This window comes from Branchiostoma lanceolatum, chromosome 4, assembly GCF_035083965.1.
Source record: "Branchiostoma lanceolatum isolate klBraLanc5 chromosome 4, klBraLanc5.hap2, whole genome shotgun sequence".
Lineage (NCBI taxonomy): Eukaryota > Metazoa > Chordata > Leptocardii > Amphioxiformes > Branchiostomatidae > Branchiostoma > Branchiostoma lanceolatum.
The window spans coordinates 28,996,458-29,021,690 of record NC_089725.1 but is presented as its reverse complement, the minus strand read 5'-3'; the positions used below and the strand labels follow the sequence as shown (position 1 = coordinate 29,021,690).

Below are 25,233 nucleotides of genomic sequence, written 5' to 3'. Positions count from 1 at the left end.
ACGGACCTTCTCTTACGTGGACACAACGTGATCATGTTTCTTTCTTTCATGCTGTAATCTGCGCTGGAAAATTCCTCTGGAAAAACCGGCCGGTTCTTGCGAAGTCGCTGTTGCGCTAAGGTGGAGTAGTATCGAGTCGTCGACAAGACATGGCGTGTAGAAGAACGTTACAGTTTTGTAGGACGGGGTTGTTGCGGAAATTTGACCGACAGCAACAGCTACGACACTCGCGATCGTACGGCAGGGATGTCGCCATCATTGGCGCGCCATTCAAGAAGGGACAGGTACACTCATGATTCGCGCATGTGTAGGTTCACGCCTAAGCGTCAAGTAAAGCCAGGAGCCTAACGTGTTATCGTTGTTAAATCAGATGATCTCTTTAGAAGTAGGGCGTATTTTCAATGCTTTTTGTGTAACGGCCGTTACTGGGTTTTATGATTGCGTGCACAACCAACCACATGACCCTGCGGCCGGTCATAAACCCGGAAGTTGTTTTGTCACTCATGATCCTATTTGTCGGCAGAGCACAATAGTTGTAAAACACGGGCGATAACATTACGCAATGCCTGAGCACCTTTGGACCAAAGAAACCCTTGATACCTCTGACCCTCACTTGATTGACCTTTGTGATTTTGAGTTCTTCAACTTCAACTTAAACTACCCCCAGATAACCCCGCTAGGGGCAAAGTAGGGGGGGGGGGAGTTGTTATTGTTTTTGAATTATTCTGAGTTGTTTGATTTATTATCCCTATGTTTGATCATTCCTGTTTTATGTTATATGGTTGTGAATTGATTACTCATTAAGTTTATCTTTTGTATCCTGAATTGTTATGATTTGTCATGTAATGTAAGGGCTCCCTTGGACATGTTGGAAATCAGTTACAAGATCTTACAATGTTAACTGAAGGGACCACCCTAAAGATTAATAAGTAAATAAATAAATAAATACCAAACCTATAGATCATGATATCACAAAGATACAGTCTCTTGCAATGGGTGTCAAGTTGCTAGACAGTTGAACCCATATACCCCATAAGTGAGACCAAAGATTACAGACTGATAATATGTTGAACTCATGTCTCCGAATTATGATGATGTGACTGCTTTTTTCCAGAGGTTGGCTGGTGTTGAACAGGGGCCCAGAGTGATGAGGGAAGCAGGGTTGATTGACAAACTGAGAGAACTTGGTAGGTATATCAGAGGAGGACTTAAGAAACAGATCAAGAAAGCAGACTCTTTTGACTCATAACAAAGCCTTACTTCCTTCCTTCCTTGTGACCCATGATTTTTAAGTCAAAGCATGGCCTTGGTTTAAAGAGGACAATTTGTCCTGTTGCTCAACCTCTTTTGTTTTGAATTCTTTTTCACAATCATCACCCCAGTGACCCCACTGTTATGAATGTAATACTGTAGATGGTGTTATGACAGAAGTACAGTGCATTGCCTTCTCAACGGATAGATTTGTTAATGTCCTCATGCACATCAATACGGTCTAAGAATACAGTCAAACCTGTATTAGCGGTCACCTTTGCATAGCGGCCACCTGCCCATAGTGGTCACTTTTTGTCGGTCCTTTGGATTTTTCCCATTGACATAAGCATTAAGAATTAGGCTATAGCGGCCACCTGTCCAACGCGGTCGCGGCCAGACGATTTTCGGTCCCGCAAGTACAGTAACACTGCCGATAACGGGCAATGTGCGCCGGTGGAAGCCGCATCGCCACCACACGCCGGGTTCAAAATCTTCATTTTTTTTATGCAGTTATCAAGTTTATGTGAACTCAACTTGACAGGATAATAATGATAAAGAAAAAAAGAATGTTTTATCTTTGTTAGATTATCCATGGTTTGACGCGAACTGAAGTTATTAATATTTTCTTCACATGGCTTGCGTTTGTACATCGTAGCATATTTGACTATTACTGTGCATTTGGACTGGGCAAAAATTACGATAGTTTTTGGAAAATACAACCCGCACATCTATCTGATGCGCTAAGTTTGCGAATTGTTTCAATGTCGGCCCAATATTTCCGTTTTCCCCGGGAATTCATCCGAAATGTGCCTAAACACGATTTTCAAAATGGCGGAGCAGCATAAAGGTCATCGGAAGACACCACTGTTGCGGAGGTATAGTGTGTTAAATTTATTTTGCTGCAAACTATCACTGAGGATAATTACTTAACCAAAAGCCTCAAACTAAATATGGATAACATTACTATCATGTAAAATTTGGGCTGTTGCAATTTTCTTGAAAGAAAAAAGCCCTCAAAAGAGCGACCTTCCTCTCATTACCCTATTAGCATAATGTGGTAGAAGCCGATCATGACAAGCAAACAACAACAGACAAGGAAAATTGTCGCCACGATTTTATGTTTGAAAACGGTCGAAAACTAACAGTAAGTGGCAACTGAGCAACATGTATTTTGTTCTTAACTAGCTAGGTGGCATTTTGCTGCGAAGGACTTTGTTTCATATGATTAAAACTCGTTGGTGACGCGTGTGCCGGCAGCGAAGCAGTCGCGAATGATCAAGAGTATGGCGATGCTCGGGTCTGTTCAGACATGAAGCCCGAGCAAGCCATGGATTTTGGAGTTGGCAGATACAATAATTCTTTTTCCAAGCCCATAATAGAAGTAAAAGAACAACAATCGAATTTCTAAAATGTGCCTTACCTATGTTAATGTTTACATGTGTACTGAACGGTGCATAAAAAAAATGTATCTCAGTGGGTACTGAAAACATGTGTCACTCGTGGTCAATTAATCAACATTTTCTCCATAGCGGCCACCTGTCCTTAGCGGCCAGTTTTGGCCAGTCCCTTGAGTGACCGCTATAGACAGGTTTGACTGTATTCCTCTTGACAAGGGCGTCCAAACTATCTCTTGATTTACTGTTTTGTTTTGCGTATGCCCGTCATCATATATCTCAAGTTACAATTGCTTTATCAGAATGTCACCCGATACCTGCCCTGTCATTAAGGTACCACAGTAGCCTGCCTCTTTCTACAAATGTGCCCTGTAGAACTTATTATCAAAGATAAGATGAAGAAGTCAGCATTTATAACATGTTAGAAGTATAAATGATCACGTAGAACCCCTCTTGGCTTCCAGGGCGTGTGAAAGGAAGTCCGCCTTACAACAATATTTTCAAAAAACATTTAGCATTGGGAAAAGCATTCTGTGTGGATATATTCCCAGGGCCTTCTGTTTAAATAATCATACCATTAAGAACTTCAAGCCTTCATAGCATTCTCCAGTTGGTGTATATATTGCTATGATTACAATTATATATATATTAAGTCATTGGGAAATAGCATCAGTCAGGAAGCAGTACTACATAAAATCAGAAGTGTTACAGTGTAGAGTGTGAACAGGAGATTGCTTTGGAAGCTAAAATACTGTTACCGGTAATCGTGAATTATTTGCGGTGTTTTTTATGTTCGCAGTGAGCCCTCTCTGTGGACTCGTCACACTGCGAACATTGCATTTTACAGTTGTTTCAACCGCAACATAGAGAATGCCTCCTTTTGCCACCTTCTGCAAAATTAAGTCCCGACGAACTTAAAAACGATTCACAGTAACCTCCTCTACTGGATTCTTGCACCACGATTAAGCTTTGGAAAAATCAATTGCACTCAAAGCCTTATAGAACTGTCAAACCAAATGTGGAGAAATCCCACCGTCAAGCCAAACATAGACCTTGGGGAATTGTAACCTTTTTGAGAGGCTCTGCCCTAGATCCATATTTGAGATGGGAGGATTCCAGTGCTAAAGAGTACCAGCTTGGTATTTCAACATAAAACCACTCCATACAGTTCAGTCTACTTAGAATCACGTTAACTGTTACGGACAGCTGTAAAACTGGCCACAGCTGACTCTGCGCTTTGCGTTAAAAGTCAAACTAAGGTGAACGCTGCAAGAGCTCAAGAGAAAAGACATCAAAATTATTTGGATCATTTCCTGTGCAGCCTGCTGAAATGGCTAGCTGCGCTTTAGTCTACATGGTACACTGGGATCCTATGGCACATTAAAAACCTGGGAAAGGGTCATTAAGTTTGATATATTACACCATTGATGCCCCACAAGATTTATGCGTCATATGATCTGTGACTGTTGTTGCCCTAGTATATGAAGAACATATTAGGCATATCAGTGCTAAATGTAGTTTCAACAGTACCACAAATTAGTATATCTACTACCGTTAGTAGTACTGCTAATACTGGTGGTAAACAAACCTTTTATACAAATGATGACATGTATTTAACGTTGTTGTCTTAATAATGTTACACTTTATTACATTATCTCATCAAGTGAGTACACTCACTGAACTTTGAACTTTGTTTGACCTTGCAGGCCACAATGTGGAAGACAGGGGCGACCTCAACTTTGATGTTTTTAAAGACGACCCAAGGAACTATGTTCTCAACCCAAAGGCCGTGGGCGCAGCTACTAAGAAGGTGACCACTTGAGCTGGCAGAATTTACTGGACTTTTGATTCATGTCATGATTTGGGGCACATAGTGCTGGCAATATGAGACCCCAACATACTAGTGCCTACCAAACATCTTTATGCTACCCACTCAATGGTCTGCACATACACACACACACACACATGCACACACACACAAACACACACGTGCATTAGCACACACAGACACACATACACACACACACAGCCATGATTGTTCAGTGTAAATTGACACCCCATTAGACATGATTGAATATTTCATCACATGAGAATCACATGATCATCAACTGATAGTGACAGATGCCATTCCCACAAGGAAGGCTAACTGATTTTACAACAAATACAATGGAGTTTCTCAGTAAACTACAATGTATCTGATGGTAGTAGTCTGGCCAATATACTATCAGTTTTACTTTGGGTCTACTCTGTGATCAAGTCTGGATCACATGACAAGGAAGTGATCCTTTCTGAGAAAATAAGCCAATAGAGAGCAATGTAATTGTGCTGCAAGGCCTAGAGAATCTAGTCTACTTGTTCCTATATCATATTTTTTCCATAACCAATTTGTGAACCTTGCAACCCTGCAGGTGTCAAAAGCAGTGGAGCAGGCGGTACGGGACAACAAGTTGACAGTGACGTTGGGAGGGGACCACAGGTAAGGCTGTTTAATATGATTTCTTTTTATGTTAACTAGGTTTTGTCCCAGTTCATGTGGAAAATAATGCAATTTTTAATTTTATTTATTGGTTTGGCTGTTCAGGACACACAGCCAGGGCTGCCCAACTAGCCTGTGGCTATTACAAAGGGCTAGCCCTGCTGAAAAAGACAAGACATTACAATGTACAGCATAATGATGGTGGCTGGATGATAGAAAATTTGCTTCCAGATAATATTCTTTCATGACCAATATTTGTTTGCAACAAAGACCAGTCCAATAAGTACATGTCAATGGGAACCCACTGTGTATTATGTGGCACATTATCATTTGGGGTCAAATGCTGGGCACTGTGTCCTGGGTGACACACAGTCACTGAGTTGACATCAGCAAAAATACTGATGGTGTAGCCAACTGACCCTTGGCATCGGAAGCACAGAGCCCCGGTTCTTTCCTTCTACCTTAAAATTTATGACTTCCTGGCTCTGAATGTCCACATTGAAACCACACAGGAGCAGTGTGCTGATTTCTGTGGAAGCAAAAGTGACTGTTGACACATCCATGCAGTCAGTGGGTTGCGTGGGTGTCATTAGTGAAAAAAGTAGCTTGAACACACATCAGCTGACAGCAGCGCAACAGGCTTATTTATCCCGAAAGAGTTTCTCTATGTCCAGTGTTTGGTCCTTGACAAGTCTATAGAACTATTAGTTTATAGGCAAACCAGGGACATGCCTTGGGTAAACTTGTCGGTTGCTATTTCCAAGGGCTATCCCTGTTTGCAAGACAATGTGCAGGATGTGTAATTGAGATTTGAACGTGAAACAATGCCAGTAGCCCCCTCTATTTGGGAGGAGATTAAGAGCAGTTGATGCCTGACGATGATTGATGGATTGATATCGAAATAAATTGTTGAAGAGTCTGCAAACCTAGTTGTTATCTGATTGTATAGTTGCGACTGTACCAGGTAACTGGTTTCTCTACCAACTAGGCCATTGCAGCCCACAGTAGGGAGAAGGTGAATATTGATTTCTCCTCTTCAGTACTGTAAATGCATTTAAGTTCGTGTGGTTTATATTTCGCGCTAAGAGGAAAATGGAGTGTTCGCGGTGGTTTTAAATTGGCGGCAGCACTATAGTCACATGTACTGCTACAGTATTGGAGAAAAATGTTCACAGTGGTTTTGAGTTCACGGTAATACGGCTGCCGCGAAAACCGCAAACATAAAATCACAGCAACCATTTCTGCATTTACAGTATATCCATCGGAACCATCCACGGCCACGCACAAGCAGAGCCCAACCTGTGTCTCCTGTGGATCGACGCCCACGCCGACATCAACACCCCGCTCACCACCCCGAGCGGCAACATCCACGGCACCCCGCTGTCCTTCCTGGTCAACCAGCTGAAAGACACGGTGAGCGTTTTTACTTTTGTCTCTGGTTTTCATGGGGACACCCCTATGATCCAATGCCCCTATGTTGGACATCCTTGTATTCCAAAACCCCTATGTTGAAATAGGGCTAGGGTTAGGGTGTTGGAACATAGGGATGAACTCTCTAACTCTTGTAGGTGTATCGCGCATAATCCAGTGGTTTGTGATCCTGCCTCTGGATCTGAAGGTTTGGAGTTTGAATCCTGGCTGATGTCGTTCACCCTATATGAACTCTACCTGAAAGGGTTGCAATACTTAAGACAGGATGTTAAGCTGTGGTCCACTGTACACTGTGCTTGTCGAAAAGAGTTAGGGGAATTTCTCCCGGTACAATGAACCTGTATACTGTACATAGCATTTGTCTTCTCTGTCACGATCAGTGGAAGAATAGCTCTTCATTGAGCTAAGCTGGTTTTAGATCACTTTCTTTCGCTTTTTTCCTTGTCATCCTGCCATTCTTAGCAGGAAAAGTGTTGTTGTTTACTGATCCTCTTTCAATTTCTATTCTGACAAACAGATTCCATGGGCAGCCTTGCCGTCGTTTGATTGGCTGCAGCCATGGTGAGTGATGAATTTTTCTCCTAGATCTCATTACTTCTGTCAAGTTTACTGTAAGTTTATTCATTTTTGCAGGGACTTAATTTCACGGTAGGAGGGGAAAGCTCAGTTTTTCTTTGCTGTAACATTGTCCCAAGTTTGTGTTGCGTGTGTTTCAGCCTCAACATCACAGACATTGCCTTTGTGGGTCTGCGTGACCTGGACCCGGGAGAACGGTAAGTAGACTGTCAGCCAGACTTTATGAAGGTTATCATTGTAAGGAAATCTTAAGAACTTTTGAACAGAGTCACTGTAACAAATAGAACTACAATCACATAATGTAAGAATCCAAAAGCCAAACTGTAAAGAAACTGTACAGAAGCAAAACTATTTTCCAACATCTCAAAAAAGATGAGGTACCGGTATGTTAGAAAACAAGTCTTTTGGAGTACTTTCTCGATGTTAACCTTGACATGATCTTGACCCCTTCCACAGCTACATTCTCCAGAAGTTCAACATCACCAGTTTCTCCATCCACGAGGTGGACAGATTCGGCATCCATGAGGTCATCGCCAGGTCGTTGGAAGCTGTCAACCCAAAGTGAGTAGGATTGTTAGAATTACTGCCTCATGATCATAGTCAGTAATTTGTAGGGGACACCCCTACATTTTGACATCCCTATGTTCCAACAACCTTATGTTCTGACACCTCTACATTCTGAACCCTCCATGTTAGGGTTAGGGGTGTCAGAATTAACATAGGGGTGTCTGAATATAGGGGTGTCAGAATATAGGGGTGTTGGAATATTGGGTCAGAATATAGGGGTGTCAGAACATAGGGGCATCTGATAATCTTAATACTGTATAGGGGTATCAGAAGATAGGGGTGTCAGAACATAGGGGTGTCAGAACATAGGGGTGTTGGAATTTAGGGGTATCAGTATATAGGGGTGTCAGAATGTAGGGGTAAAACATCATCATGTCAAGCTGCTTCTCCAAGTCAAAGCATCTCTATCCTTTCTGTTGTTGATCTGTAAGTCCTGGACCTGTACTCCAACATCCCATAGTTGGTTAGAGTTCGATATGTATTTATTTCATCAATATGCAATCGATACTGACAACGCAAGTTCTGTTTTCCTGCCCAGAGGGGACCGACCAATCCACATGAGTTTCGACATCGACTCCGTTGATCCTGCCGCCACCGGTGCCACGGGAACTCCCGGTAAGCTGCTGTTCTCTGCTGGGGGCATTTTGTAGCCTGTCTGGCTGGCATCCATCCTATTCCAGCTCAGGTTCAGTCTTCTGATTGCCTCCATGTCAAATAGCATGGTACCTGTCTCTATTCAAGTGTTTAGGGGCTTTAGCTCTTACGTCACTAGTAATAGCAGGACAACCAGGTATCAGATATTTCTCAGAACGAGCATAATGGGAAACTATATTAGATATGGCAAAGACTTTTGTACATGATGGGTAACCTTTAACTTGTCTATTGCTCTGACAATACAATGCATTACATGTACTATTATGCTCTTCTGTGCTCTTCAGTTCCAGGTGGTCTGACATTCCGAGAAGGGATGTTCATTGCCGAGCACGTGTACAGGACAGGTGAGACAACTGGGAAAACTTAAATGTTTCCTTTATGTTACGCTTACCAAACTTGATGTTGTAGTTTGCTTTGTATTTGCCCAGTTTTGCAAAGTGGCTGATGCATTATTTGAAACATCTGTATAACGTCGCATGCAGAATAAAAAGTATCTTTTTACACAACCGAGAGATTTATTCAACCAACTTTTCGGTGATCATCTGTCGCCTTCCTCAGGGCAATTCTGACTGGTTCACATAGCACTGCAGCAAAAGTGTTGCTGCAGTGGTATGTGAAACAGTCAGAATTGCCTTGAAGAAGGTGACAGATGATTACTGAAACGTTGGTTGAATGAATCTTTCGGTTGTGTAAAAAGATACTTTTTATTCAGTGACTTACCAACCTGATGAAACTATTCACGCATGTCGCATGCATCTCATTGGTTTCTGCATATGCTACTTCATATGGTACATTGCTGACCTCAATCCACTTGGTCATTAACTGCAATATTCTACAATACAATATTCTCAAGTCATTGCATTGTGTCGCCCCCCTCCCCACAGGTCTAACTGTCAACTATGCTTATAGAGGTTAACCCAGTGTTGGAGAGTCATGGTCTTTAATTGTACAAATTCAAACTATGTGTAACGTTATATGGCCGACGAATGCCTACTGCTCTATAACGTTACATTGCCATTTTATTGTGGTAAACGAACCCATTTCTTCTTTACCCCCCTCCGCACAGGTCTACTCTCAGCCCTTGACCTTGTAGAGGTCAACCCAGAGGTGGGGAGTCGCCAGGACAAGGTCAACACGGTCATGACGGCAGTGGAGGTTCTGACAGCGTGCTTGGGAAAGAAGAGGGAAGGCAACCTGCCGCCGGGGTACCAGCTACCCATGCCTTAGGGGGGGTGGGGGGGGGGGCAACCATCTGTACCCTGTTTTATTCTAAAGATTGTCTCTTCCAAAGTGAATATTACTTTCACTGTTTAACCTTCTCCCAGCTTGCTAACCTTATACTGATTCATATTTGGTGCCAAACGGCTACCTTTGCAGGCTGTGACAAAGGAAATAACATGTATTTTGAAGTGTCCACATAAAGAGATTATGGTTAACATGTAACGTTGAAACTATACATCGTACCACCCAAAGGATTATAGCAATTTGATATCAATATTGTAGTCAGAAAACTGTTGTGGTGTTCCATGTCTGTCTGTCTGTCTAGAATGCTGTTGAATAGATCTATTTTAGACATGAAGTATGTTGAGTGAAGTTCCTAAAGGTGACAGTAGGTTTGTGGTGTTTTTATGGGTTTAACGTTATATAGAAGTCTGTAGACATTTTCGTTGTCATGGAAAGTTTATAGAGTTGTTCACACAAAAGTTTGTAGTATGGATGAATTGTTTATTTGTTGTTTATTTGTAAGGGGAAAAGGAAACAAATTGTTAAGAAACAGTAAGAAAAAAAGAAAATGAAGGGGAGACCAGAAACCTATAAGTTTTTTTTGTGGGTTTTCCCCCAAAACTGAGATTATACAAATGATTGTAACAGTTACTGTAGATTATAGCATACAGTTATAACCAAATAATTGATATAAAAACAAATCAGGTAACAGGCTTTTTCAAAATTTAGGCCATGCCAGTTTATTTCAGTGGTTCCGACATAACTGTAGAAATTTGTCAAGATGACAGCATAAAAACAAAGGACTGAGAGGAAAGTTGAATTGACTGAGTCTTGATCTGAAACTTTGTGTACAGACTTTCCTCCCAGATTCGGTTTTCATGTTGTTCCAGTTAAGTATAATATCTCAAACAACAAATTCAGTGGCCTGGAGTGCCAGGGCCAGGTTGTCAAGTCACTGTCCAGTCCCTTCAGTTAAACACCTGCTGGGCCAGGTGTGCTGTGCCTCTCTAATGCTTTCGGTCCCAATTGGAAAAAGGGGCCCCACTGGGTAGTTCACGACCTGTTTTTTTTGGGCATGACCCCTACGTGGCCCCGTGGGACGCCCCGCAGCATTTGGGCTATTTTGGGGCACGGCCGGGCCCCGTGGTGACTTTAACTCAGACTTAACTTCAATGCAAGACCTGGTAACAAATAGACACCATGCATAAGCTAATCGTGAGAGCACCAAAAGGTACCCCCCTGGTACCCAGCAGTCCACTGGGACAAATTTCTGGCTTCGGGACTACACCCTTTGCAGGCGCCGATGCAATTGGGACCTAAGCATTACCTGGATTATGTGCCTCACCTGTAGCCATACACATGAAAGGATGGGTAGAGAAGAGATGAAGCCACCATCAGGCAATGCTTCATTTGGTTCCGATGTTAAGCAAACAAACAAAAAACAAATTCCTTCTCAGTTCTCATACATGATCACATTGTTGCACATTGTAGGAACCATGCCCATATTTTGAAGGAGATTTTGTTAAGTCCAGTCACAGCTTAAAATTTGCGATAGCATCTTTTTTGTTAAAACAGGACAGGGACTAAAACATTTATTATGTTAGAATTACAATTATGATTTCATTTGCCAAGTGATTGTTTACCAATGACTTTTCTGGTAGTTTACAAATTGGTGCGTTTGATAGAAATTTGAAGCTGTTTTTACCTTATTATGGTCAGATCCATGTATGATGCTGATTATTATATTGCTGATTATTATTATTGCTTCTCTTTCATGTGACATCGATAGCCCTATAGCTGATTTGGTTTGGTAAGCGGGTACGGGATCGAGAGATCAAGGTTATGGGACCTTAACCTTTTTTATGCCCTTCAGTTGCTTTTGTGAAGGGCTTGTTACGTAGCTGTGGATAAAGTAACTACTACTTTAGTGCAATGAAGGAATTTTGAGTTGCAATTTCTATGTTGCCAACACTGCTAGAGTGTAGTATGTTTTAAGGCAGTAAGGGTGCATTACGCTGCTTTTGTTCGCAACTGACCAATGAAGACTGTGTCTACGTCTGAAAACTGTGTCAACTTCAGAGTGGCATGAAGTACACAAAATCCTGATTGTACTGTATTTGAGAAATGTAATTTGTGGTCATCCAGGCTAGGCCTACCCTATGTATCATTCTGTTTAGTGCTAGCAAGTATGGAAGCGAGACTCAGTCAGCTTAGAGTAAAGAATGGTTCCCGGGGTGGACTAAATGTTTGCTGTGCAAGTGCATACCAAACGCTTACCTGGCTCAGCTTCTATAACATTATATGAAAATTAAAAGAATCTTTGCCTACCCTGCGATAAATGGCAACAACAAGATAAATTTTCACCCTTAGACACATATAAGTTCAAATCAATAAATGACACTTGTTTCTTTTAGTTATACATGTAATGATTCACTCGATGTATATTGGTTGCCTTTTTTGGTGCATTTTTTCTGAGCAGAATTAAATTGGATGTAAATTTGGTTTTGTTTAGCCGTCTTTCATGTGACACTTTTATATGTCCAACAAGTTACTTAAACATCGTAATGATATATGATGATGCACTATATTCTGCAGCTCTGGTAGTTGTAGAAACAACCTCTGGCTGCATTCAGTCTTTCTTCATTTCTTTCCACTGTGTCTTTCATTTCCTTCCACTGTGTCTTTTCCTAATGATATACTCAATGGTTTATACTTCAGTACATGTATATAAATCTATGGAGACCTGGTGCAGATGAATGTCCTTTCTGAACTTATACAGGATATTGCTCTATAAAGCAGCTACATATATTACATATATGTACATGTAGTAGACTGCACCAAGGCACACTAGCGCCACACAGCGGTTACAATGGGTATTGCACTAGAAAGAATAGCCAATGATGAAGGTATGACATGTAACGTTACATGTACAGTACATGTATATACAAAGTCATCGCACACTTGTTCTGTGTCAGGTCAGTGTCTGATTAAGTCTATTCTTCTCAAAACTACGTCTGATTTCTGTTGGACGTGGAGGTAGATGGAATGTCATCGTTGGGACGAAGTTTGTACGAGTACCTGCTTGCCTTTTTTTATGTCTGCCCATTTCTAATATCTTGAATAAGTTTGTAACTGTTATCTAGATTTTCTTGATCTTATGCTTGAGCAAGGACAATTCTTTACTTTCGTACAATGACTGCACAGGTAAAAACATGGCCTTTACATTATCCGCGACCTGTTGACCTTGTCAAACGCGACCATGGCGTTACAGTCCGGTTTGTGTCCGTGCGCCCAGTGGTGGGTCTGGCACTCTGTGCTGCAGTACCTGGCGAGACCGCATGCAGCGCACATCTTGAACTTGCTGCCCGCCTCGATGTTAGAACACTCCGGAGAGGAACACACCACCGGGAATTGAAAGTACTGCTTGTAGCTGTGTCTGCGTCTTTTGGTGGGTTGTAAGGGCGTTTTTCCACGCCTCAGGATAGAAAGGAGCCCGTCCACGGCTTGATGCAGTTTGTACCGTACATCGCCAGACGTCGCATCTCTGTGCCGTTTCCAGACTTCCGTCAACTCCTTTTCTATCTGTGAGGAAAGTATAAGAAATGAAATGCTTTTAATGAAACTCGATAAAGAGATGCAAAATGAAAGCAATAAAACACCTACTTTCAAAAGGTTTATAAATAAGGTAGATCTAAAGATTTGCCGCATCAAAGGTCGAAGTTTTAGTCATCAAAAGTGTGGTTTTGTTCTGCGCTCAAACGATCATGATTCCCGCACTTGAATAGAGCTGTGAATAAGCTGGATTTGTGATCACGGAAACCGGGGATTCAGGCACACAACAATGTCGCCGGACAGCTTGTTGTAAGTCTTCAAGCAGATAAATCTGTTTGGGGGGTATTTTGTCACCGGGTAGTTTTCCGGTATTCAAGATGTGCGTCTCTACGTGCTCTCCCGTAGAACTTGGCACAGAAAACCACAAATGACCAACACGTGCAAACTCAACCGATTCATGTACTAGTACTTGGTGATTAGCTTCTTGCTATAGTGTCAAAACTATCGGTATTGTGTACAAATTGTAGCGAAACAAAGATGCTTATCTCTGAAATGAAGTTTATATAAAGTAAACCCATTCAGTATGCGCCTTCAAATTCTTCCACTGTTTAACAAGCCATTCTGAAATTTCATTTTTCTTATATCAGACAATAGGTATGCATGTAACATTTTTGACGCTGTTGTTTATACTCAATTTACTGAATACATGATTATTCTGTCAAAAAATGGATTTAAAAAAATTGCTTTATATTTCACTTTCATCACTTTCACTTTCTTGGAAACTTTCGATACTGAAGGGGCTGCCTAGATGTCGTTAGGTTGGAATAGACAGGTGAATATCTAAGATGATGCCTCTGCTACTGAATACTGACCTTTTTCACACACTGCCAGCACCTCTCGTTCCCACTGTCCAGGATCACGTGAAGCAGGTGTACCATCAGGACCTTGTCCTTATATGGGCACCAGGGGGCGTCTTGCCGCCCGGCCAGGATTCTCCCCAACACCGGGACGGCTCCGGACTCGCACAGAGCCAAGGCCTGCCTGTGACACCCGCCGGCTAGCAACATTGTATGGATGAGGGTAGCTCCGATCCTCCTCCTTCTCACGGCAATAGCTCGCGCCCTCTTGACGTCCGTGATGGCGTCGCATGTCCGTTCGTTTTCTTCCTCTGAAATAAGTCTTAGACACAGAGGCAGAAGTTGGGAGAAATACGCGGACAGCTTCTTGGCGCCTGGGTAGTACACGGATATGTGGCACAGCGTCTCCATGTGCTTGAAAACATCGCAGTCAGTCATGTAAGACGTGTGCGTCCGAGTTGATAAGACGTGACCCAGACACACAGGTAAGCACTGCTCCCCCAGGCTCTGGTGAAGCCGGCAGTTCCCGTACATGGTACAGCACACCTGACGCAGCCGCGGGTCGCCGCTCACGTCGACGTAGCCGTGCTTCTTCAGGTGCGACGCGACGATCGAACGGACGTCAACTCCTTCCAAGACGAAGTCAGACATATTTATATAGGTTTTATTTATTTCTTTTGCCCGGCCGCGTTGAGGTCTGACTTGTTGGACCGCCGGTGTGGGAATGGAAGGATTGTTCGCCTTCTCGGACATATATACATAGGAAGTCGCTCTGATTGGCCGACCTCGCGCGAACGTACCACTCGATTAAAGGATGGTTGAAATGAATCTTTCCATCCAAAGTTTAAAATCAGTTTTTACTGGCATTTTTGGAGGCTGCATTTTGATAGAGAGTGTTCGCAATGAAACCATGCGCGACTGAGTGCGCGTATAAGGTTATTTTTATCGATATGTCTGAAATCACTGAGCGCCCCATCGCCCCAAATGGTAAAGTCCGCGGAACAAAGCTTGCGTCATCGTTGATTTAGCAAATTTTCAAGCAGATGTAAGGATATGCGAACCGATGAAAAATACTATACTAGAAAAGAGTACCAAATGTCCCAAAAACAGGCGTAGAGCACATATAATGAGCCGGATCATTGTATCCACTTGGAGATTAGATTTAGAAGGAGCAAAGACATGATATAGCAGGAGCAAAGTGGGTGGAACAAGAGCCTGGCCGCGATACTTATAATTTCCCACACAGCTGAAAGACTGAGCTGTTGAACCAAAAATAACATCAGCGTTTAAGCTTTCTGCTGTACCGTACCATTCCATATCTAGAGCAGCTGCTACGAAACAAGGTCAAACAACGTAATCCGTTTGATACCTTCGAAACATGACTCGAATGGGTAGGTATATGTTGTATAACGTGGCTTAGGCAGTGAATGTTGACGTTAGTGCAAAACATTTATCATGTTTTCTCAAGTTTGTCTAGCAAAATCTGGCATCCATACCAATTGGTCTTCATTAACATTACATCAGTGATCATAGGCACTCATTTCTAAATATGATCCGCGGGTTTAGTGTACTAACAAACGTTAGGGCCCGTTCACACTTGTGCGTACAGTATTCAAATCCGTATGAGGTGCATATTTGGCTCAGGTAAACTTTGCGAGAATGAAGCTGTTTTTAACTTTGACCCATCGTTGTGCAGTCTGGTTATCTAACCGACCAAAAAAAAGATCTTTTTCTGCCGCAAACTCTCCATAAGACAACAAATGTGAATACGAAACAGTTATACGGACTTGAATATATACACAAGTGCGACCGGTCCCTTCCAAAGTGTTTTCTGTGAGCGCACCGAGGCGTTTAGTGGGTCATGGAGCATGGACGGGTGTCTTTTGCGAACACGTGCATTCTGGGACGGAGTTTATAACAGGTTCAACAACAATCATGCAAATGACTATTGCAGGAGGTGAAGGGTCATCGAGAATGTGGTTGTTTCGGTCCAACCTTAAGGATGGGTCCTGTGGAATGCCAGGCGTATGTGATTTCTGATGAGCATAAAGTCCCCCTTTTCAGTAGTTTGCGATGTTCTTGAGAAACTTTCAAATGTCTTTTGACGATGAGTCAAACTTCTGGTCGCGCCGTAACGCCTGGAGGTAAGATATGGACGTCACAATGTGCTCTGATTGATATGTGTATATATGTATGTGTGCGCAAGCGTGTCTACGTGTGTTTGTATGTGTGTGTGTGTGTGTGTGTGTACGTGTGTGTACGTTTGTGTGTGTGTGTGCGTGTGTGTGTGTGTATGTGCGTGTGTATGTGTGAGTGTGTAGGTGTGAGTGAGCCAGACTGAACAGAACTGTTTGTATACGCGTATGGACCAGAATGAAGTATAGACTATAGTTGTGCAGAATATGACACAAATAAGATAACATTCTCTACCTACAGCTCGTGACCAGTCAGTGTGAGCGGTACTCGTGAGTTCGACCCGTCAGATCTCCCAACATGCCGTCCTGCGACTGTGTGGATAGAGACCTCCTGGTCGTCAAGGCGATCTTCTTCTTCTTTTTCTCTGGTAAGTTTCGAGTGCAAGCACGGAGGTAATCTTAGATTGCAAGCCTTTGATATGTTTTCCCATTTTCGAGGAAACTTAAAAATAATTTTAGCATATTTTGAAATCTCACCGGTTCTGTTTTGAAAATAATCACACTTGTCGAAATTCGTTTTAAGTGTACATGTATTTTTTAGCAAAATAGTAACATACCAATGAAACAGACGTGTCATGAAGGTTTTCCGTAAGATCTGGCAAAAGTTATATCCTGTATCTGGCCTTGTGTCGTCTAATGCGGGATACTACTACGATTTGGCTTGATCAATCTGTCATGATAAGGAAACTATTGAATTCGAAAGAGAAGAATTAGTTTAGCATGTAACGTAACATGACCTATTTACGTGCAGAACCTATTTACGTCCGGTTTTGCTCATGTCCACATGTCGCGGTGTATTATGCCAAAGCCTGTTCTCATGAGCAATAAACAACATCATAAGTATGATCCTTAGCCATCTCTTTAATTTTTCAGCATAGCAAAACATAATCGCCATGCGTTTACCATGTGAACGCCACGTGCCGCGCATGTGGGGGAAATTTACAGATAAACATTGTTTTTTTTCCATCGCGTTAAGCAAGTTGCCGGACAGACGTAGTGATTTTACTATCATTTGTCTGCAGACTACTTTGGACAATTACTGTGCATTTTTTTCTGGTCTATGTTCTTCAAGCATAGCGCTAGAAGGGAAAAGATTCAGAAGTGGACGATAATAGGTTACCCTAGCACAATTCTTCATCATGTACCTCAGTATAAATACATGCTCGCACGGCGCTAAACAGGCGGAGAAAAACTTACAGACTATGCATTTTCTTTTTAGAAGAGCTGATATTTCTGCCCATGGGTTTGAAATTTGGCTCTGTCCGCGCGGTTTTAAGATAAATACGTTTTGAATAAATCGGACGTTAATTGGTGATGTTACGTTAACATCTACTAACATATTTCCACCAGGACCACCCTGAAAAGGCTCAAGTACATCCAAACAGATCTCCAACTAAACGTCCCCCAGTATAATGCACTCCTATATATCTAGACTGTGAATACCTGGGGGGTGCTGCACTAAAAATCTCTCAAACCCACTGCTTTTCAAAGTGGCGGATTCATGTAACCCGGCGGAATAATGTTACTGTATGTTCTGTTGCTGCAGGAATGGCCTGTGTCTCTCCCTACATGTCCATTTATATGAGGCATCTGGGACTGCGCCCGTCACAGACCGGTGTGATCACTGCTACTAAAAACTTCATGTCGGCACTCATAAAGCCTCTCCTGGGCAGTATCGCAGACAAGAGTGGAAGGTAAGTGTGTGTGTTTGTTTCTTTCTTTCTTTGTGTGTGTGTGTACGTGTGTGGGCGTGTGGGCGTGTGTGCGTAAACTCGTGTATGCAAGTGTATATGTGTGTGCGTGCTGTGCCTGTGCATGAATGTGTGCATATGTGTGTGTGCGTTTGTGTGTGCGTGGTGTGCGTGTATGTATGTGTATGTGTGTGTGTGTGTGTGCGTGTATGTGTGCATATACTCGTGTGTGTATGTGTTGGAGCGTTATGTGATTGTGTGTACATGTAGGATGTAGACATTCCTACCAAATGACAGCGACACTAACCTATCTCCTCCATACCCAGGCCCAAAGTAGTGGCGATACTGACGGTCCTGGCAGCTACCGCTCTGCACTTCTCCTTGATGTTCGTCCCGCCCGTGCCGTCAGCAGCTGCGCCACAAACGACACGGCAGCAGGAAAGGCGGCGTCTGGAGGAAGACAACCACACGAAAACAACCTGCTCGCTGCCAGGCGGAGTCGGTCGCGCGATGGACTTGCGAGGTGCGGACGACACGCATGCGCAGCCGTGGTTCTCTCTGACGTTCTGGCTGGTCTTCTGGATCATGTTCACCTCGCACGGCGCGCAGTGGAGCTCAACTTCCCAGGTAAGGGAAGGCACATAGTTATATCAAAAACCTTAGAGGCATTTAGAAATGCCCTCAGTACCCAGTTGTAGTTCACAAACCCAGTTACGGGTACTCACCGCCACCCAGTTACAGGGTGGCGGACAGAGAGTAGCGCCCCTGCCCTTTGAGGAGCTAAAGCCCAAAACAAACCACAACAAACGCAGCGACAACCCCCTCCATAAGTACCCGTACCCCCAAACCGTGCCAGAGCCTTCGACTAAATGAAGTTGTGCACGAAATCTCAAGAAGAAGTCGTACGATCGCAAACTGAGGGCATTCTTTAGATAGTCGTGCTTGTCTCCAATAAAGGTTATCCTGTCAGTTCGTTCTGTCACAGCCTGCTTAGCTTGAAAATCAAATCCTACGACATCACAATCGTATGACGACCTACGACGAATGTGTCCGTTATTTTTCTGATCAGCACATGTAGTACCCTCACGCAGGCCCCGCTTAACATGCAGGGAAGAAGTTGTTTTCGACTTTGATCCACCGTTGTACAGCCTAGTTATCGAACCAAAGAAATGACTTCTTCGGCTGCAAACTTAACCTAAAACAAAACCTTGTTGATACGCAACTCATGCGGACTTGCATATACGCACAAGTGTGACAGGGCCCTAAACGGTGGAAATGCGACAGTCGTCCCCAGCGAAATTTAGGAGATCACGTTCGCTGTGTGTTCTCTGTTCTCTTGCGTGTGTTCTCCGCCACACCCCTTAGTCTTCCCAAAAGAAATTAGTTTCTGCAAATTGACGCCTATTTCTTCGCTTAATTAAAAGATGTTTGCGATGGAGACTAGTGAACACTAGTTCCCACAGGATTGATGTGGTTTTATGACTGTCTTTTAGGTGGAGGCGGCAACGTATCAGATCATCAAGAAGAAAGATGACTCCACGTTCGGACGACAGCGTCTCTGGGGATCCATGGGATTCGGCTTGTTTTCCCTGCTCTCCGCGGTCGCCATGGATACGTTCACGGACAGCCCTGGGAACAAGACTGACTATTCCGTGACCTTCTACATGTTCTTGGCCTTCATGCTTGTGTCCTTGGGGTTTCTGTTCTTCCTGGATGACTGGAGCACCGGACCGTCGGTGGCGTTCCTGGAAGGCGTGAGCGAGCTCCTTTCTCACCTCCACCTTGTGATCTTCCTGTTCGCCGTGCTGCTGCTTGGCGCGTACGACGGCGCGGGGGACACGTTCATGTACTGGCACCTGAAGGACCTCGGGGCCAGCCAGACAGTCATCGGCATCAACATGTTCGTCAGGACCCTGGTGGAGGTCCCGCTGTTCCTCGTCTCCGGGTGGTTCATAGACAAGATCGGGCACGTGTGGGCCCTGCAGCTCAGCTTCGTGGTGTTCGCGCTCAACTTCCTGGGGTACTCCCTCATAGGGAACCCGTGGTGGGCGGTGCTTATTGACGTCATACACGGGTACCAGGCGATCACGTGGACGGCGGCGACGTCATACGCCAGCGTCTCCGCCCGGGACGACCTACAGGCGGTCGCTCAGGGCATCGTCTCCGCAACTTTCTATGGACTCGGTGAGGGCTAATGTCATTTTTTGAAATAGATATGTGACGTTACACATGAATGATATGATCGATAGATTACTAGTATGTGCATTTTCAGTAAAAGTTCCCAGGTCAGTGTGCAATAATTCGCTAGTTTCTACCTGACTCAATGGGCCACTGGAAAGTAGCAAGAACTGGACAAATAGGCCAGAAGAGTCTCGCCTCCTTCACAGACCCTAGCGCCGACGTTTTTTTTTGGGGGGGGGGGGGGGGGTTCTTTGATTTAAGGGGTGAGGCGGGGGTGGGTGCGCTGATTTGGGGGGGGGGGGAGAGCGCTGATTTTCAACATGGGCCTGGTTCTCTAAATGCCAGTGGAAATTGTTTTCGCGCACTTATGTTGAAAATCGCGAATCAGCGCCCCACCCCCACCTCCCTTTAAAAAAAACGCCGGCGCTCCTAGATTATCTAGAGGGTCTGCGAGGGAAGCTAAGAGTCGGCCAAGGACTTACACACCTTGGTTGGCTATCGTCTCTGGCACACAGTGCCGCATTATTCAGCCTGCTTGGCCGATTTGTACTATATTCTAGGACCCCAAGGAGTCTGGTAGAGACTAACAATACTCAAATGGAATGTTCGCCCTCTCCACAGGTTACGGTGTCGGGAACCTGGTGAGCGGGCCGGTGTTCCACCACTACGGCGCCGTGGGGCTCTTCCGCTCCCTCACGGTCTGCTGTCTGGTCGGCTTCGTCCTGTTCTACCTGCTGTACAGGTGTTACGGGAAAAGGGGAGTCTGCACAGGTGAGGACGTCTTAGTGATGTACAAGTCAAGTCAAAGTTTATTGCACAACGATTGTAACAGGTACAATGTAAGGCAAAAATAAAATACTACTGGCTACTTATGTCAAACTACTAAAAACTACAGGGAGGTTCTATGCTATACAATGGTTAGGTTCTAGGCTGTACAATGCTCCATTTCAAGCTACATGAAAACACTATCTATATAATATTGTAAGAGGTAGATAATATCAACAGGAGATACAATAGGGAGTCGTATATATATGTCAATTATACAATTACATGATGAGGAGATGAATGTCTTATACAACTAAATCGCTATTTCACGGTACATGAACTTTCTTTGTGACACCTTGCAGTGTCCAGGGGCACATAGGTCAGCAAGTTTCCTTGCTGTTTCTGTACTAGGGTATATTTTTCAAATTCAAGTTCACATTTATATCTAGCTTTGGAGAGCAAGATAAGGAATGTAATACTCGTTCCTTTTTATTCCTACACGAGACCCGGACACAGAAGAAGAGGACACGGCGCCGATGCTGGTGTCAGCCGCGGTTATGCCGAAGCCCGGCGCCTTCCTGCACGGGGGGAGTGTGACTACCGAGGCCGGCGAGACGCTGGGCTCCTTGCGCATCGTCAGACCACAGTCCAAACAAGATGGCAACGAGATCAGACAATTCTCCCCATAACAGGCCGACACTGTCAGCAGCAAAGGAAGCAAGTAGATCTTCTTTTATCGACAACTTGAAGGAATGAGGTTGTCTTTCTTCAGCGCAGTCCTTATAGAGCAGATATATTGAGGCAGTCATAAGTGACTGTCATCGAACAGTCACAGGACTTTCTTGATACCTTGAGATGTACACTACATAAGAGATACCCTTAAGTTTCAAGAGAGACATGCGCCTTCAATATGTGCGCCCTGTATGACTAGACTTCTCTGTCAAAAAAGGTATAATAGAAATGTGTTATCTGCAAATGCATCATTGTAAATAGAAATCATGACATCACACAGTTGTCTTATTGCAGCATCAGCGTTTTGATATCTTTATTAGAAGTGTTACGTTTATTGACAGGTTCCACAGCTGAACTGAACTCCAGAGCGAAGCCGAGGTGAACCCGTGGTGGCATCGTTCTCAGGTTCTCACCGGCGCCCTAGGCGTTTCCGGCGAGACCATCATGCTCTCTCACCACGCACCCACCTTGACTTCTCTAATGCTGTCCCCAGCTAGAATAGGACCATTTCGCGTCTGATTTGCAATTATATTTTCCTGACGATCAACAAACGACGTGGAACTGGCCAGATCGTTCTCAGACAACATGTTACAACGTCAAAAATCAATAGCTGAAAAAAAGCTCCCTGATAAACTCTACGATCATTCAGGAACTGCAGCATAATAAAGAGTACGTGATCAAATAAACTTTCATTGAAGTCTAACATTGAAGTCTAACATTACATGATGTGTTACCCTGTACTATTGTTGCACTAATTCATCTATTAAACTTTCCAAATCATCAAGACCGTCTTTCAAACTGCATTTTTTTCAGTCTATCTTTGAAATATATTCCTATTGTGTGTAAGTATTAGACAGAGATGATCTAACGGAACAGATAGAGGGATGCCTTCTCATCAAAACTTCTTTATCCAGAGTGACCTAACGAAACAGATAAAGGTGTGTAAACTGAAACTATGTATTGCCATCAAAACCCCAAAGAAACTTCCAGTCCTTCTGCTTTATCCGGAGAATTTCTGCAGCCAGTCACGGACCGCCTCCGGCTGGTAGCCAGCCGTACCCGGCCAGCCCTTGTAGACGCACACTCCGTCCAGCACGATGTACAACCTATAAGCAAAATCACAGTGATAAGGGACAAATGAAAAAAAATCTACATAAGCCGGTTAACCGTTCCAACTGCGCAGGCGCAGCGAGATGCACTGTGGGTAATACGTTAAAGGTAAAGGTCCCTTCTAAAGGCTTCTTTGTATTAAAACAGCTCTTGTCTCGACCATGCTTTTCTAGAGTCTTTTGTTTATGTATCAGGGGCCTGCACCTTTGACATATCGTCTAGAATACACCCAGCTGCGCATGCGCAGTTGGAACCGCGAACCGGCTTTCACTATACACCTCCGCCCTTGATGAGTCGCCAAAAAAAGTATATGCTGTTATTGTGTTAAAAACGCACGAAGGCACAACGTTGGTTAGATTTATCCTGTGGTGGAAGTATGATCAACAGGTGTGTATAAACTCACCTGTCCGGCATCGCTGCGTAGGCGCGTGCGGCGCCGTTGTCCATGGTGTCCACCAGGACAGGACAGGGGATGTCGTGCAGAGCCAGCATCTCCGCCGCCGCCAGTCTCTCCTCCAGACTCCGGTGCTGCCGGATGTCCATGTTACCGCTCATGGCCCAGCCGTCCGTGGGGTGCGCCTCGGCCACGTACACCACCACGAAGTCGGTCACGGCGGCGAAGTCCGACATGATCCGCTTGACCACGTCCAACTTCGCCCGGAACGGCTGTCAGGTGTTGCTGCCGAAGCTGATGACCAGAGGGCGGGCCGCCCGGGCGAACTGGAGCAGCCGGCAGGAGCTCCCGTCAAGCCTGACGAGGGAGGGGTCGGCGGCCCTGCCTCCCTCAAACACCTCAGCCTCGAACCAAGACGCCAGGATGGGAATGAATCCTTTCAACGAAGAAAAGCTCACCATTTCGCACAAGCGTTGTTCGCACTGCTCGGGCGTGGTCAGCATCCCTGGGGCCTCCTTGTCTGCTAGTTTCAGCATCAGAGACAAAATTTGTCGTTTGAGGGGCGGGATGAGGCATGATGTCCTTACCAAGGTGGACAATAGCAAGAAAAGCGGCGTTACTAAGATACAGAGCAGCAGAAACCGCATAATGTTGTTCAACTTGACGGCCGCGGCGGTCATTTCTGCAGCGACAAGTGACTCAAAATGACCTTTGCTCAATCGAACGTCCGACAGGTCAAGTTCTTTTCTCCAAGCAGATGCTGCGGTCGGGCTTGCTTGAAACGTATTTGGCTTCTGCAGGTGTTTTGTACGTTCTTTTTCTGGGGGTATCATTTCACTTCTTTAACGATTCGCTTCCTCCAACGTTAGGCTTACTAAACGGTTCGAAAACACGGATAATCACTGAAAATGAGCTGAAGACTTACATCTGCTTGGAGGTTGTCCCAAGCCTAGCCGAACAGGTGCCCCTTACGTCAGGAGAAGACGGTGTTGGAAACTACTGATTTTCAAGCAGATGTAAGGATCCGGCTCTTTCTCACTCAGTGGTTTACGCCTGTTTTTTTTGTGTGTGCAACATTTACTGCAACTTTATAGTATTGGATTTTTTTTCGATTTGCCTCCTCCAACGTAGGCGTACTAAATGTTTAATTGCAAACATTTAGACGCGTAAAACAGTGCGACTGAGCCGGATCCTTTATGGAGGGAGCTTGGAGCTTGTATATCTCTTAAAGGCAACCAAAGCAATGTTAGGGCGTTGAAAGTCATATTTTCAAAATAATTTTTTTTTGGTGATTTCTATTCATAGTAAGTTTAAATAACACTATCCCATTGCATATCGACCATCATGGAGCAAAAATGCGATGTCGTTGTGTGGTGTGAACTCATTGAAAATCTGAGCACTTGGAGGCCAGCCATCATTTCAAATCTTCGCGATTCTGACCGATAAGTCCCGAACACTTCCGGAGAAATAATCACATGGTCATGGCTCAATGTGCTCGGGCATTGTGATGTCACGGGGCCGGAAGTTACCGAAAATTGTTGTCAGAAAACGGTTACGGCTGGATTCTGGGCTGATTTTTGGGTGGTACCAATAAATAAAATACTCCTTTTGCGGCTTGTTTCTATGCTATTTTTAAACGCCCAAAGTATTAAATAGTGATGCAAATTTGCTAATATGGGGAAGTAAATGTCAATTTTAATTTCACGAAACAGAGTTGCTTTCCCCAGAATATTTCAAGTTTTACCCCCTGAAATCGCTTTAAATAATATAGGGCACCTTTAAGGTCGACGACCGAACAGGTGCTCCTTGCACCAGGAGAAGGTGAATCGTTAAAAATTGCAATGTTAAACAGGTGGCCACCAATTCTTGACCACGTTATATCAAAACCAGAAGTTCCGCTGCAGTACATAGGAGAGTCGCCACGTGGCCGAATCTTATCAATTCCAGTTTTTGTCACAACCTACCAACACACCAATATGAAACCAATCCACCTAGCCGTTCGAGTTATCTTGTTCACCAACACACACACACACACACACACACACATACACACACACATACACACACACACACACACACACACACACACACACACACACACACGCACACACACACACACACACGCACACACACACACAGGCCTGAAACACAGAATAGGCCGGGTCCTCACATCTGCTTGGAGA

General features: G+C 44.1%; 5 protein-coding genes across 6 annotated transcripts; 2 read left to right on the top strand and 3 right to left on the bottom strand.

The window, feature by feature from the left end:
• Positions 1-17: 17 nt before the first annotated feature.
• Positions 18-12,075, top strand: LOC136433901 (arginase, hepatic-like). Its single transcript, XM_066426493.1, has 11 exons — positions 18-284; positions 1,115-1,187; positions 4,352-4,455; positions 5,054-5,121; positions 6,375-6,534; positions 7,070-7,113; positions 7,269-7,325; positions 7,585-7,689; positions 8,234-8,310; positions 8,634-8,693; positions 9,416-12,075. The coding sequence occupies exons 1-11, from the start codon at positions 150-152 to the stop codon at positions 9,574-9,576; spliced, it is 1,044 nt and encodes a 347-aa protein (XP_066282590.1). The 5' UTR covers positions 18-149; the 3' UTR covers positions 9,577-12,075.
• Positions 12,076-12,289: 214 nt separating this feature from the next.
• LOC136433902 (uncharacterized) lies at positions 12,290-14,697 on the bottom strand. The gene is made up of 2 exons (XM_066426494.1): positions 13,998-14,697; positions 12,290-13,155 (listed from the first exon to the last, which is right to left on the bottom strand). Exons 1-2 carry the CDS (start codon positions 14,631-14,633, stop codon positions 12,793-12,795), a joined length of 999 nt encoding a protein of 332 aa, XP_066282591.1. The 5' UTR covers positions 14,634-14,697; the 3' UTR covers positions 12,290-12,792.
• A 1,075-nt stretch (positions 14,698-15,772) lies between these two features.
• On the top strand, positions 15,773-21,679 carry LOC136433900 (major facilitator superfamily domain-containing protein 6-like). 2 transcript variants are annotated; one of them, XM_066426492.1, is made up of 7 exons: positions 15,773-16,126; positions 16,419-16,545; positions 17,724-17,871; positions 18,195-18,495; positions 19,362-20,052; positions 20,671-20,820; positions 21,331-21,679. In XM_066426492.1, exons 2-7 carry the CDS (start codon positions 16,476-16,478, stop codon positions 21,501-21,503), a joined length of 1,533 nt encoding a protein of 510 aa, XP_066282589.1. In that variant the 5' UTR covers positions 15,773-16,126; positions 16,419-16,475; the 3' UTR covers positions 21,504-21,679. The 2 variants fall into 2 exon arrangements, with proteins under 2 accessions (XP_066282589.1, XP_066282588.1); XM_066426491.1 differs by having other exon boundaries at positions 15,783-16,126; positions 21,319-21,679.
• A 7-nt stretch (positions 21,680-21,686) lies between these two features.
• On the bottom strand, positions 21,687-23,976 carry LOC136433899 (type I iodothyronine deiodinase-like). Its single transcript, XM_066426490.1, has 2 exons — positions 23,060-23,976; positions 21,687-22,652 (listed from the first exon to the last, which is right to left on the bottom strand). Exons 1-2 carry the CDS (start codon positions 23,284-23,286, stop codon positions 22,547-22,549), a joined length of 333 nt encoding a protein of 110 aa, XP_066282587.1. The 5' UTR covers positions 23,287-23,976; the 3' UTR covers positions 21,687-22,546.
• On the bottom strand, positions 23,326-23,730 carry LOC136432033 (thyroxine 5-deiodinase-like). The gene has a single exon (XM_066423049.1). It carries the CDS (start codon positions 23,728-23,730, stop codon positions 23,326-23,328), a length of 405 nt encoding a protein of 134 aa, XP_066279146.1.
• Positions 23,977-25,233: the final 1,257 nt, after the last annotated feature.